Here is a 14,006-nt window from a genome sequence, read left to right on the forward strand (position 1 = left end):
AAAATAATTAAAAAACATCAATATTAATACACACTATTGATTATAAATTAAACCGAAAAAATAATATGTCACAATATTGAATCATGTTCAAGTCCCATATAAAATAAAAAAATAAGATAACCTCAAAATAGAAAATGTCAATAGTCAATTGTGGTCAATCCGAATTTTAGGAGATTATAGTATGCCGCTTGGTAAATTCGGAAAGATTACACTTTCTTGGTAATTAATTACACAATATATACCTATTTCATTATTTACAGACTATTACATACTCTGTTGGTGAGCTTTAAAGTGTTTTATCGTATTCATAATTGTCTTGTGCTTATCAGGTTACATTATATTTTTTTATAAAATTATATCACAACTGGCCATTTATAAATAAGTGTACATATTTTTTTTTTCTTTTTAAATAAATTATTTCTGTATGGGGTATGTCAAACTTTATAAAGACTTTTATATAATTACTAAAATCCATAAATGGTTTCAGGTTAGCAGTAACTGTAACAAGTTTATCCTTATTTGTGGTAGCTAAGAATCATATAAATGGTCGTCGTCTTGAGAATATGAGAGCGCGTGAACGCATGCGCCGATCTAACGAAGGAGAATACCCTGATTCGTACAGAAAGTTGTGAATGTAAGTGAAATAAACACACAATAAACTTTTTTGTCTATCTATCTATCAGCTTCACGCTGTATCCCGCACACAGCAGGATAGGCAGAGGGAACATAGTGTTAACACACTCCGTTCCCCACTTTCTGCCGATTTCTGGAGCCTTTTTACTTTTTTGTAGCCATTAATTATGTAAAATTGTTTATATAAAGCCTTAGTTTGGTAGTTAAATAAGTCAACGGTTTATTCCGAATTTCGAGATTATTATCAATAAAGTTATACAAACAAAAGCTAATTTTTAATCAGCTTCACACTGTATCCCGCAAACAGCAGGGTAGGCAGACACAAGAGAGACCTAGTGTTAAGACACTCCTTTTCCCATTTTCCACCGAATTCTGGCATTGTGTATTGTGTGGCAGAACTTGACACCACGCTTTACCTTAACACCAAAACATTGAAATAAAATACTATGAATGACTACTTATGTTTCAGGTGTTATCCTAACTAAATATATCTAAAAATTACTAAAAATGGCCATGCCGCAGCTAGACCCCGCTAAGCTGCAAATGGTGCAGGAGTTAGAGATAGAGATGATGTCAGACATGTACAATAGGTTGGTTGGTGCATGTCATCGTAAATGTATCCCAGTTAAATACCATGAGGCTGAATTGGGTAAGGATGTTAAAAATTTTGATATTATCATATACATTGAGTATTTTGATGCTTTAACCTATCCATGAATCATTCTTACATGACTAATCACAGCAATTGTAAGTTAAATCCTCAACAAAAGTTACATAAGTAAAGTATTTTCATTTACCTGTATTGGCAAGACGGCAAAGCTTGAGTAAACTTTACATGTAATGTTTGTAACATTCTTTTGTTTTTATAAATATACTGAAAAAAATAAAGGAAGAGAAATAAGGGGGATTTTTTTTCATATTTTTTTTATTAACAGGAAAAGGTGAATCAGTGTGTTTAGATAGATGTGTAGCCAAATATCTTGATGTTCATGAGCGCATCGGCAAAAAGCTTTCTAATATGTCACAAGGAGAATCTGAGGACCTGACCAAAATAAATCTACAAGAAAAGAAATAGTATAATTTCTTTTGGACCATTTTATTAGAGATACTGCCATAACACAAAAAAGATTTTTCCATTAAAAAAAATGTTAAATAAATGTGTAATTAAAAATAATTTCAAGCAGCTTTCATAAAAGGAGTTATGTACAAAATATGTATATATTAAGTTATATACAAGTTCCTTGAAATAAATATGTTATGCAAAGAAACCAACCAAAATCTGTAAAGTATTTTCTTTATAAGAAATGTTACAAAAGTGCATTTTTTGCTTATAATGTAGTGTTTTTGTTGTATAATAGGTTGTAGTAATAAAAGATATGAAAATGTTTATTATTTTTTATTATATTCTATTCTACATTCGTTTTCTATCTACATAATACTCTATTTTCTATAACAATGCATAATAAGTAACATTTAAATTATTAACAATCATTATTTTGATTACATTTGTTTAACAAAATATGTCCCAAATATGAACTTTGAATATTACATTATATTAACGTTTAATGTAAGCTAGATCATTTTTTTCTTGGTGATTTGGTAAAAAAGTTATAATTAATACATTTTGTATTTATCTAGTTATTTAATATTTAATGTAAGTTATGTTTATTTCTAAACAATTCTCTAAACATTTCCCTAATCTTATTTGATGCAACAATGACGTAATTGCACTTTTATTAAAAATTAGGTAAATATATCAATTTATGGGGAAAGACTGACTTTGTTTCCTGCAATATTTTATAAAGTGCAAAATTTTATAAAATATGTCATTATTCTAAAAATTTTATCGCATCTTTAAAATATTAGCTTAGAAATAAACTGAACTTTCCTCTCTTATTTCTTCAGCTTTACCAAAACCATATCCGGGTCTGTAAGCTTTTATAAGTTGTACCAAAACGTATATATTAGTGCAGAAAAATAACACACTACTCAACCAAATTAAAAGGAAAACCTCTTTACTTTTAAACTCTAGTAAATATGCGAAAAACAACCATCCTCCTTGAGCGGAAAGCCACAGAATAAATAAACGTAGAGCTTTCGTGGCCTTCATTTTAAAACTATGAACTACTAAAGGTAATAGAGAAAGAAACCAAATAAAGTATTGTGACGTCATTACACTGTTGTAGGTTACTAAAATGAAGGGCTGACAGAACAATGCGAATGGCAACGTGTCAAACTTAGTTCCAAATGTTAAACTTACGAGAAAGATTAGAATAATTTTGAAAAATAGCAATATCGTTTTGACCACATCAAATGCTAAATGATTCATAGTTAAATAGGAATAATAAAATAATATGGAGAAGTTGTGTTTAGTGTCTTTTCTGAATAAGTGATATATATAAGTTTCGAAAAGAAACTCGTAGCCGTAAAGCGAATACATTAATGAAGTTAGAAAGGTTAAAGTTAAAATGCAACTTGCAGTTAAAATTATCTGCCTCCTATTCGGCATTAAGGAAATAATGCCATCAGCGATCCTTGTGTTACGATGTATTTTATATACCCCCAAAGAATAATACATAGGATAGCTGAATGCTAAGGGATACAAACGTAAGTGAATGGCGACCGCCAAAAAGGAACCTGCTAATACATACTTATACAAACTTTTAACCACGTCTGTTTGCAAAAAATATATTGACAAAATAACAAAAAAGCATGGAATCGAATCTGCGTTCCCTCTAGTCGAAATGGCAATACTCATTGGATTATATAACCAGAAGAGAGCACAATATGTGGAGACCATGTCTGTTGTTTTTTTAATTCCTAATTGACATTCAACCAATTTTTTTATTGCTATTGCAATGAAAATATCGAAAAATGCAAATAATATTTTTCCGGCGTGATTACCTAGTATTATATTTGGTAGTAAAAGGAAGGCCATTATGGGGCTATAGCGGTATGTGTGTCTTTTGTACGGGGATTCCCCGTCATAGACATGTTTTGCCGCGTCTGTAAACACTTTATAATCTATATCAGTGTATGGGACTTGGAATTGAACATCGTGAAAACTGCTATACAATATAAGTATGATTCGGATCGCAAGGCCGATGTTCAAATGCCTCCTAAAGTCCTGATGAACAAATTTTCTTAAATACGCCCACATTTTAAATTCTTGTTTTTAGTTCTTTGGCAGCAGATACTAAGCAAGATTTGAATTCCTGAAATTCTTTAGCACATTCGTCCTTTTTCACTGAGTCCTCTCGTAGTAAAACGCATCGGGCGTATAGCGATCCTTGTTTAGTGCACTTTGCGTATATAAGCGGGTATTTAGCAAATCTCTCCTTAGCGCGTTTCACAGATTCCATAATCTATGTAGCTTCTTTGGGTTCTACGTACAAGAAGGTGGTCGGGGGTTCTGATAAGTCCGGCTCGTCGCGTTCTCGGATGCAAATGTCGTAGATGGGCTTCGAGAAAAATATTCCAAGACCCAAAACGGTGAATGTCACTTGGAATGTCCTTGGGTATCGAAATATCCAACTTCTTTGCTTAAGTGTTTTACGTTGACGATGTTCCATAATTAACTGTAATGGAAAAATGTAATTACTATTAAACATCATACAATATTTACAATATAAAGTACTTATAAGAATAAACTAATAAGAGCAATAGGTAGTAAAGTATATTCGATGACCTAATTTTAATAAGGTTTCTCGTAATCTATCGAATATAGTAAATCAAGTGAATATTAAAATACTATTAGAAGTCTCAAGGAATTGGCGTCATCATGTATTATTTTATTTTTTTCAGCATAATGATACTGCGTTGCATTGCGAAATTTAAACCAGACCGGGGAAAGTATATGAACTTTCTCGTAAATAAAAAAAAATACCTATATTATGTACAAAATATTTAACATTAAAGTTAAATATCTAACTGAGAAAATAACCCTTAAAAAACCCCATGCTAGTTTAAAAATAAAAATATTTTTCTATCATACATTATCTAATAATTAGATGTATACGAGTATATTTACGTCAAGGCTACTCCATGATCGACTGCGGACTGTGGTGTTGCGCGACGGGCTCGTGGTAATCACACGCAAACATCAGATTACCATCAACACATATTACGATCGAAACATTTTAAAGGTCAAATATTTATAGACTTTCAGCAACATATTAAATTTAAGAAAAATACACTTTATTAAAATAATAAATGGTAAAAATAATATAGGTTTAAAAAAACGTAGAGTTCTTATCATAAGTTATTTTAAAATATTTCTTCCGTCTGCAAGCGGAGAGGCCCATTAAGGACTACGTTGAACTCGCAAGAGTGAACTGCATACTTGTATTTCCACCAATAAATAGCTGGGCGGAGAGGACTGAGCGAGCAGAAAGAATTGAAATGAATTCACTCAATTCTTGGGAGCCGAGCAAAGTAATTACATGATGCAAAGCTCTTTGTTGGTGGAATTGTAAACCTATTTTACTTGAAACAAGTCCGTTCCGCCTAAGAATGACCTGTTTCTTCATTTCATTTTTTTTTTTCACGGTAGAAATTGGGTCTAGCATAGAACCTTAGAGATGTCAAACATTGCTTTAAACTAAAATACCCACTATTAATGGTTTTATTAATTTATTGTAGTAAATTTAATTAATGATTGTACACGTAAGCAATCAACAACGCATATTAACTAATGCAAACTGACTGCAACGAATATACAAATTGACCTAATAAGATGATTTTTAATCAAACGCACTTGATATTAGTATGTATTTTGTATAGGAAAAGGGAATTATTTGGAATTATCAGAGGAATCTTTCGCGTAATGATTTTGTAATATTATATTTTTATAATTTATTTATTTAGATATTTATAACATTATATTATCTATGAAATTACCACTAGGTGGAGGCATAAGACAATAATTTTATGATGTTTTTCTTTGCCTGAAATGGAAAAGAGGAAACATTCACTAGCACACCCATTAGCTACCTACATCTAGATATTCGATTTCTTCATCTTTCCTTTACAATTTACTTTTTCTTTAAAAAAGATTTACCTATAACCTATAGACTTAATATATTTTATTTGACGACAGATGACGTCAAACTTTTTTTCCTTAACATTACATAATATGATAATAGTTGTAATTTACATACATCAAAGTTAACATAATTTTTAAGCAACAGTTATAAAAGCATTTTGAAATACGTTTTAATTGGTTGGAGTTTTTTTTTTCTAGTCACTTCAATATAGGTTCCTTCTATATAATTAATTAACTAACTTTACTTTAAATAATAAGCGCCGTTGTGACTTACCTACATAGCACATGATTGAATCACATCACGAGTTTTTGCTTTGAATTTTGATTTATAAACTATGTTCGTATTTTGTTTTATCGAAAATGGATTACATTTGTAGACATTTTTATAGAAAAAAAAAACTTTAAAAAATATTAAAATTCACATGACTTCTATTGGAATAAAATTTTTATATGAATGTTTTTCAGTAATCGATCAAAATGTTTTAAAAAGTCTAAAATTTGCCATAGATAACCCTAGTATTACATTTATACGTACTTGGACCCCTTGATCGGCCTATCGGTGGCCGGCGCGAACACTCTTGGCTCCAGACGGTATCCCTCACAGACCAAAGACACTGATTTATGCTTCAGACAGCACTGGCGCATCGCTTCGAAGACTCGCTCACATCGAATCTCTTGAAAGTTATTTTCTAAATTTATAAGAAATATATTTGATTATTGTTATTATTTTAAGCTAGAAATAATAATGATATTATTACGGGTAGTGACTGATTGTAAAGGCGATGGATGTGGATTATTCGAGACAATCTATTCCTATCTACTTCTGTACTAATAATATAAAACTGAACTGTTTGTTTGTTGGAACGCGCTAATATCATAGCCCATCCAAATTGAAATATTCATTCATAGGGGGAGGCTATAAATTATATTACATCACGTTAGTCGTCTGACGTAACCCACGCGGTAGTAACTCGTGGTCCGAGTTAACTCCTCATGTGTCATATACATGGAAAAATCCGTAGAGATGAGCTAGTGTTTTCTATATACCTACCTAAAGTTATTTTTACAAGCTTTCATTTGACTTGCACACTTTGATTCACTTCTCAGTGTCTGATTACGCTGAAATTTGAATGACTACTTCAGTTCTGATGGCAAGAAATATTGTTGTTAATACAAAATGGCCGCCGCGACAAAATGGTGGATTATAAAATTTTGCATAGCTCACCTAATATGGCTATCAAATTAAAGGGCTTGATTTGTAAAATACAATACACCATAAAAACTAATCTTAAAAGTTGGTTTTTAAAATGATACTTTAAATATAATATTTTGAACCTCAATTAGATTTACTAATTGCCTATAGTAAATCTGTATGATACGTACACGACAATAATTGATGTTTATGAGTAAGATTTTCTTTCCTTTTTATTTTTATTTTGAACCGATATCCTAGCTCTCATTTCGTGTAGTTTTCATGATATAACAACGATTTATAAGGAACAAATATATTTATTTTTACATCGATACAAGGACCAAAAATTAATGATTCTTTCTTTAAAAACAAACTGTATATTTTTAACAGACAAATCACCTAATACCCCAAAGTATGCCGAAGCCGTACATTCTAATCGTTAACGTTTAAAACCAGGCATTACTGCCTTATATAGGCCAAAATATTTAATATATTTTTATTACCACTATTCTTACTTAATTATAAAATATTCCGCTTGAGATTGCGCATTCAGAAATTATTAAATATGACTTTATATGTTCGGTATTATCTACAAATGAAGGATTAAATATATAAGAACTATAGTCATTTTTTGTAGCTTCTCGCTGTGGGAGACGGAGTATCTTAACACTAGGTTTCCTCTGCCTACCCTGCTTGCTGTGTGGATAGAGCGTGAAATTAATTTATTTATTTTATACTAGAAATAATAAATATAACATATTATATTTTATCTTTTACAATTACAATTAATAATTCCAAGTGTTGTTTAATTTCGTTCCGTTCAGAAATCAAGTTGTAGCAGACCACAGATAATAATTGTAAATTAGTTTTATGTTTTGGACCACCCATTAAATATATTTACTATTATTTTATAAAACATATTAAAAATATTATTTAGTAAGAAAAATTCTTATAGTTCAGTATAATAATTAACTTTACTATTTCAACACATTACGTAACCTAAGTATGCCAATTTCGCAAGGAATGACAATTTTTCGTCGTTTAGTGTTAATTTGAATCAAGATTCACAACGAAGTCTTCATTTTAAGTTATTTTTAGCTTCACGTTGTATCCCGTACATAACAGGGTAGGCAGAGGGAACATAGTGTTATCACACTGCGTTCCCTACTTTTTCGGCCATTTCCGGAGAGCAAAGAAATGAAAATATTGAATTTCCTCGAGTGGGAATCGAACTCACAACCTGTCGCACGCCACGACTGGCCTCAATTAATTTCAAGTAACTACTTTATACTTTTAAAGAAATAACTAACTGTCTATTTCATAGTTTTCTATTAAACTTCCGTGCTAGACTGCTAGAACAGCCGGCGCTACGACACAAGATTACGTGTATCGCATTACACAGGGCAGGAGTCAACCATAAATGCTATAGAAACGCTATATACGATTTAATAATTAGAAGGAAAAATACAACGCTGGGTTATTTTAAATGGGTTTATGGATATGAATGAAATATTTAATCCTGAGAAAAATAACATATAAATTAACTACTACATATAAATTAAATGAAGAATAAATTATCTATTGTGCCTATTAAACCTAGTAAAAGTTATTATATTATATTGTTTTTTGTATAATTTGCATAATGAAGCATCACGAGTTACGCACAGTTTGGGATGCCGTTTATTAAGGTCATATAAAACGTAGCACGTGTAATTTGTATTGTATAATCAGAAAAATTATCATTTCATATAAGAATATTCACAAAATATATTTAAGTATAAAACAAATGAATTTTAAAAAGGTCTATTATAGAAATGAATTATTATACTCATTTGACTTAAAAAAGAATACGAAGATATAGTAAATTATAACATTGAAAAAAAGTAATTCTGTAAGTACCGACATTAGTACGAGCGTCGTCGTGGCGGAGCGGCACAAGGGTGTGACTGTAACACGACAGTTGTGGGTTCGATCCCACTCGAGGAAGTGAAATATTTATTTACGTTTATACTTCCATTTCTTCGCTCTGGTGTAAGGGCAAAACGCGGCGTTAAGTTCTGCCACTCAACACGCAATGTCTCCAGAATTCGGCAGAAAGTGGGGAACGGAGTGTCTTACACTACACTAGGTTCCCTCTGCCTACCCTGCTGTGTGCGGGATCCAGCGTGAAGCTGACATTAGTACCTACTTAATCTTAAAACAATATATTTTTACCAAAAATATCATTAATATCATTACCTAATGAGACGACAAGATGAAAATGAAGATAACAAGTTATTATATAAACGTTTCCGTAATAGTCACACCAAGCTAATGTACTAAAAATATTACTTTTGGCACCGGTTATGTCACTCGCTTACGATTTCGCTTTGCCCTAAGCGCTTGGAATTTTCTTTTATAAGTATTTTAACTAAATAAACAAGATTTTTATATTTATAAGAGAAAAGGATACAAACTAATAATCATATATATATAAAACTACTTAAATATTTTTTGTTTTATGCAAATAATTTTACTGATTCAACTTTCTGTATACATATATATAAAATATTAAAAATAAATTATTTGTAAAAATGTTATACATTTAATAAATTAACGTCAAAACCGAGAGTTTTTCGACTTTACGTTATATAACAGTCGAGGCCATTTGATTAAATAATAAAAACAAAATCAGCAGTTTATACATATATTTTATTAACAATATGATATAATCGACATGCGCTTAATCTCTTAGAAAAAGATTTTATACAATATGATACTACAAAATCATAATGTGAACATTAACAAAATTTAATAACATGGACTCTTTTTTTTCTAAATTTACATAAAATAATGATTAACTACATATTACTATAACACAAAGGAAACTGGGGGGTCCGTTATTGTTACGTTAAAGATGGCGATTCAACTATTCAATTCATTAAAATCAAATCAATTATATGAAATTTAAAAATAATTCAAAATGTCAAAACAATTTTGTCATATGACAAGGTTTTTTTATATAATCTATTTTTTTTTTAAATAACTATTTTGATTATAGATTATATTTCTTTTTAGATCGCCATCATCAAATGTTATTACACATTTTTTTCATTAAATATATATGATTACTTACATTTACCAACTATACATCCACAATTAACAATTATAAACCTAATTAGCTATAATAATTATTTAGTTACAGATTTTAGTATACTTTTTACAGACAAGTTGTCTTTAAGATTCATTTAATTAAAAAACAGATATTAATAATAAGACTAAATACATCGCATTTGTTGTTTCTATAGTTAAATAAAATAAATATTATAATAAAAACAGGTTCTTTTATACTAATTAATAAGTGGAACCACTCAGATTTGTTCTATGGCTTCAGTTTATATAGTAATATTAAATTATTTCAATAAGTGAAACTTAAAAAAAAGTATTTTTGAAGAATATTGTGAATTCATTGTTTTTTTTTAAATGGCTTCTTATCAAGGCATTTTAATCAGTATCCGGCCAGCAATGTTTATCATGATGCAGTTAAAATAATTTATATTAATATGTATTTTGTTTTTTAACATAAACAAAAAACTTTGAAGTAATTGCCTAAAATAAAATTGACTGATATATTAGTCCTAAATATAATAATTTCCTAAATTCAGAAGCATTTACTTATATTTACTATTACAATTAAAATTTTGAATCACATTTTTCATGGAAATAGATAGTTTATACATTTTAAAAATTATGAAATTGATAATTTTGTATGAGAATTTATGAAATGAATAATATTTATAATCAAAATGTCTGCATTTAGACAAAATTTCATTGGTTAATGTTACACTGGATTTCCTGATAAGTCATTTCAATTGATAGTGAACAATTTCAATTGAAATAAATTGATGTAGCAACAATATATTATTCATTCCCATGTCAATAGACATATTATTCTTAATGTTTCCGACTTTGTCAGTACACTACTCATGAAATACACATTTTATAATATTAATAATTTTACTAAAATTTTCGTTTTTAATGCTATGTTACAAGACACACCCAAATGATAAAGTAATGTGATCACTTTGACTCATATACAGAATATTCTTATCACATATTTAATTTGATATCAATTGAGTAATAAACTATAATTCAAAATGTGATTTCTATAGGCTTTTGAATATTTAATTTTTATTATTCTACAATTTAATGTTAGAAGTGATTTATTTATGTAAATAATATTCATTATCACCAAATATAATGTACCACAGATGAAATATGTGCCAATGATTAGCACATTTAATACAAATTTCAATGAAATAAGAATAATAATACAGTTATGATCATTAAAGTGAAATATTACTGGCACTAACTGTTTTCTTTCAATAATAATAAATAATAGCTGCATTATAAAATAATGATAAATATATTTTATTCATTGTCTAATTGATATAATTCTTTTTTCAAGTACTCATTAACTTTGTAATGAATTGTTACTTGAAAATACTTGTTTAAGTTTGGGTTTATACATAAGTATATGTATATTAAATACTTTACATGTATTACCTTTGTAAACCGTTGTATTGCAAGTCAAAGTATATGTAAAGTCTCAAAATATGAAACAGACTAAACAAAATAGGCAAATAATCATCATGCATACATAAAACTAAATTGTTTCACTTTGTTAAAATAATTACTAAAATGGATTTAATTATTACATACAATTTCTTTTATAACATACTTTAACTCAGGTCATATTAAATATAGATTGGCTGACATACAATAACTAACAATTAAAAAAATGTGGCAATATATATTAAAACTTGCTTAAATATATATACTTTTTTATAAAAACTAATTTTTACATTGCTATGTACTTCCTTTATTGCAACACTATACACTTATCAATACAAGATGATTTTATGCAATTTGCATTCAAAAAATAATATAAGCTAACTGTTTTGAATTTATGTTCGGAAAACATATAAAATTTTCAACATAGCAAGACATACAATCTCACCCTGAAATGGTATCCAAGAAGGGGCAGGTTTAAGTCTCACTACATTCAAATTTATATATATTTTCTAAAAATATCTTTTTATCCTCAGTGTAGAATAACACTTTAAAAATGTTCTGAATTTGTTATTTAAATAATTGTTTTTAATTGTTTAGATAACAGATTCAAAACAGTTTTGTTTTATGAAAACGCAAAGTTCATTACCGGGGAGATGGAAACATCTCCACATGTGCGTAGGGGCTATTGACTCGGAGTGGCTTCAACACTTTCTGGCCGTGGCAAAACTGGTTTCTCAGAAATCACAGGTTTCTCAGCAAGTTGAGGTTTTTCAGCTAATAATGGTTTATCAACCACAGCAATTTTCTCAGCAACTGGTTTCTCTACTGGTTTGTTGGAAATCTGAGGTTTTTCAGCCACTTGGGGTTTTTCAGCAATAGGTAGTTCAGCTTGCAACAGTGGTTCATCTAGAGGAGGTTTATCTAATGGCTTCTCCGAGACTTTGGGTTTCTCCACACATTTTTCGTCTACTTCTTGTATGATTTCATTATTTTCAATGTGAGTATTGGATAATTTGTTTGTTAATACATCAGGTTCTTCTTGTTCCATTTGTGCCGGGCCATTGTGTTTATCTGTAGGCATGGGTGACACCGACCTTTGATGTGAGCTGTCTGGGAGAGAAGGTGTTAGACCTCTGGTGGAGTTCTCTTCACTGGATGCACTGAGTTGTCTTTGTGGAGTCATTGATGAATGAGCTAATGTTTGTGGATGGTGAGGATTATGTAACGGCAACCTTGACTTATCACTTTTCCTCCACAATGTTACTTCTTGCTGTTTAAAGTAACGGCGGTCCTCTGTATCCATTAGAACTAAGTTTAGATAGTATCTAACTGAGAATTTATTATTTATGTCCCTCATTGTGGGCGTTAAGTCATATCCAGCAAGGAACACTCTGATAGGTATACTCTCTCCCCTCACTGGGGCTCCATCCATTATTTCATATTTTGCAACTGTTTCATTTTCTGTGAATATATTAGGACCTGAACCAGTAGTTTCTCTTTTGATAATTGATATTTCCATGTGTTTTATTTTAATACGAACAAGTAGGAAATAAATTTTACCAACTATTACATCTTTCAAATGATATTTTGATTTATTGTATTCAAATTCTATGTGAAGGCAATCTTCGATTCCAACTTCCATTTTTATAGAATTCAATACATCTGGATAACTGCATAATGTATGGACTGCGATATCAACCTCCTTTACAATATCTGTGAGGCGACGTACTATGGTAGCACGTAAGAAGTATCTTAGTCTGACGTTAGATCCTGTGTAAACTTCGTACGGTTTCTCCACATTGGCAAACTCAAATGGGTAGGATGTGTGTTGTAATAAGTCTCCAGGACGTGCCAATTCTTTCACTAATGATATAAACTCATGATGATTACCCCTATCGTAAAATAATTCTATTTGACCGATAAGTTCAACCTTGATCCCTTGATGTTCCAATTTGGATCCAGGTTTCCGCAACGTTACATTGACTCTTCCAGACACTGTTTCACCATCGTAATAAAGTAATAATTTTTCTTTCTTTCCATCGTCCGTTTTAACTTCGGCAACCTTTCGTTTGTCAGCATCGTCGAAAACAATTTCTATATCGGCAGTCTGTCCGAACCCGAAAAAGCTCATTTTAACATTTAAGTGTTACGCAAACGACACAAATCTTTTTATGTTGCTTTTGCAAAGGTAAATAGTGATTGAATTGAGCAAAACATTGAAAAACGGCGACGAAACGCCCGCAAATCCGGAGGCGACTGAAAGATTGAAGCAAAGATGGCGACTACGAATTATGTCCGATGTCGGCGGCAACGATCGTAAATAAAATAGGGTCTTAAAACTTACCAGTTAGACATTTCTGGATCTGACATGCGAATTTCTTGCAGGGATCGACGGGCATATATAAAAATTAGATGTTTTTATAAACGAAAAAACGTATCTCAAATTTCAATCCTGTGTTGGAAATTTTTTAGGTTATGGCAACAATTTTAGAATATTTTAGGCACACGTTCAATTTAAAGGGCACGTCTTTGTTATAATAAATAATTAATTAAAATATTATAAGTAATAAACTATTTTACTTT

The 14,006-nt window shown here is 30.2% G+C and overlaps 5 protein-coding genes across 6 annotated transcripts; 1 reads left to right on the plus strand and 4 right to left on the minus strand.

Annotated features, from left to right (window-relative positions):
* The first annotated feature begins 124 nt into the window (after positions 1-124).
* On the plus strand, positions 125-2,020 carry Tim10 (translocase of inner membrane 10). Of its 2 annotated transcripts, none has more exons than XM_085208392.1 (4): positions 125-279; positions 488-634; positions 1,103-1,282; positions 1,569-2,020. In XM_085208392.1, exons 3-4 carry the CDS (start codon positions 1,141-1,143, stop codon positions 1,706-1,708), a joined length of 282 nt encoding a protein of 93 aa, XP_085064518.1. In that variant the 5' UTR covers positions 125-279; positions 488-634; positions 1,103-1,140; the 3' UTR covers positions 1,709-2,020. The 2 variants fall into 2 exon arrangements, with proteins under 2 accessions (XP_085064518.1, XP_085064526.1); XM_085208400.1 differs by having other exon boundaries at positions 268-384.
* PIG-M (Phosphatidylinositol glycan anchor biosynthesis class M) lies at positions 2,015-3,793 on the minus strand. The gene has a single exon (XM_085208362.1). The coding sequence runs from the start codon at positions 3,791-3,793 to the stop codon at positions 2,501-2,503; it is 1,293 nt and encodes a 430-aa protein (XP_085064488.1). The 3' UTR covers positions 2,015-2,500.
* On the minus strand, positions 2,015-13,923 carry LOC146540933 (cx9C motif-containing protein 4). The gene is made up of 3 exons (XM_085208411.1): positions 13,768-13,923; positions 6,213-6,366; positions 2,015-4,211 (listed from the first exon to the last, which is right to left on the minus strand). Exons 1-3 carry the CDS (start codon positions 13,820-13,822, stop codon positions 4,208-4,210), a joined length of 213 nt encoding a protein of 70 aa, XP_085064537.1. The 5' UTR covers positions 13,823-13,923; the 3' UTR covers positions 2,015-4,207.
* On the minus strand, positions 3,795-3,995 carry LOC146540934 (uncharacterized). Its single transcript, XM_085208420.1, has one exon. It carries the CDS (start codon positions 3,993-3,995, stop codon positions 3,795-3,797), a length of 201 nt encoding a protein of 66 aa, XP_085064546.1.
* On the minus strand, positions 9,540-13,717 carry Vps26 (vacuolar protein sorting 26). The gene has a single exon (XM_085208346.1). It carries the CDS (start codon positions 13,552-13,554, stop codon positions 12,106-12,108), a length of 1,449 nt encoding a protein of 482 aa, XP_085064472.1. The 5' UTR covers positions 13,555-13,717; the 3' UTR covers positions 9,540-12,105.
* Positions 13,924-14,006: the final 83 nt, after the last annotated feature.

The sequence above is a fragment of the Heliconius melpomene genome, chromosome 1 (assembly GCF_056956725.1).
Source record: "Heliconius melpomene rosina isolate 202511_hmr_F chromosome 1, ASM5695672v1, whole genome shotgun sequence".
In the NCBI taxonomy this organism is placed as follows: domain Eukaryota; kingdom Metazoa; phylum Arthropoda; class Insecta; order Lepidoptera; family Nymphalidae; genus Heliconius; species Heliconius melpomene.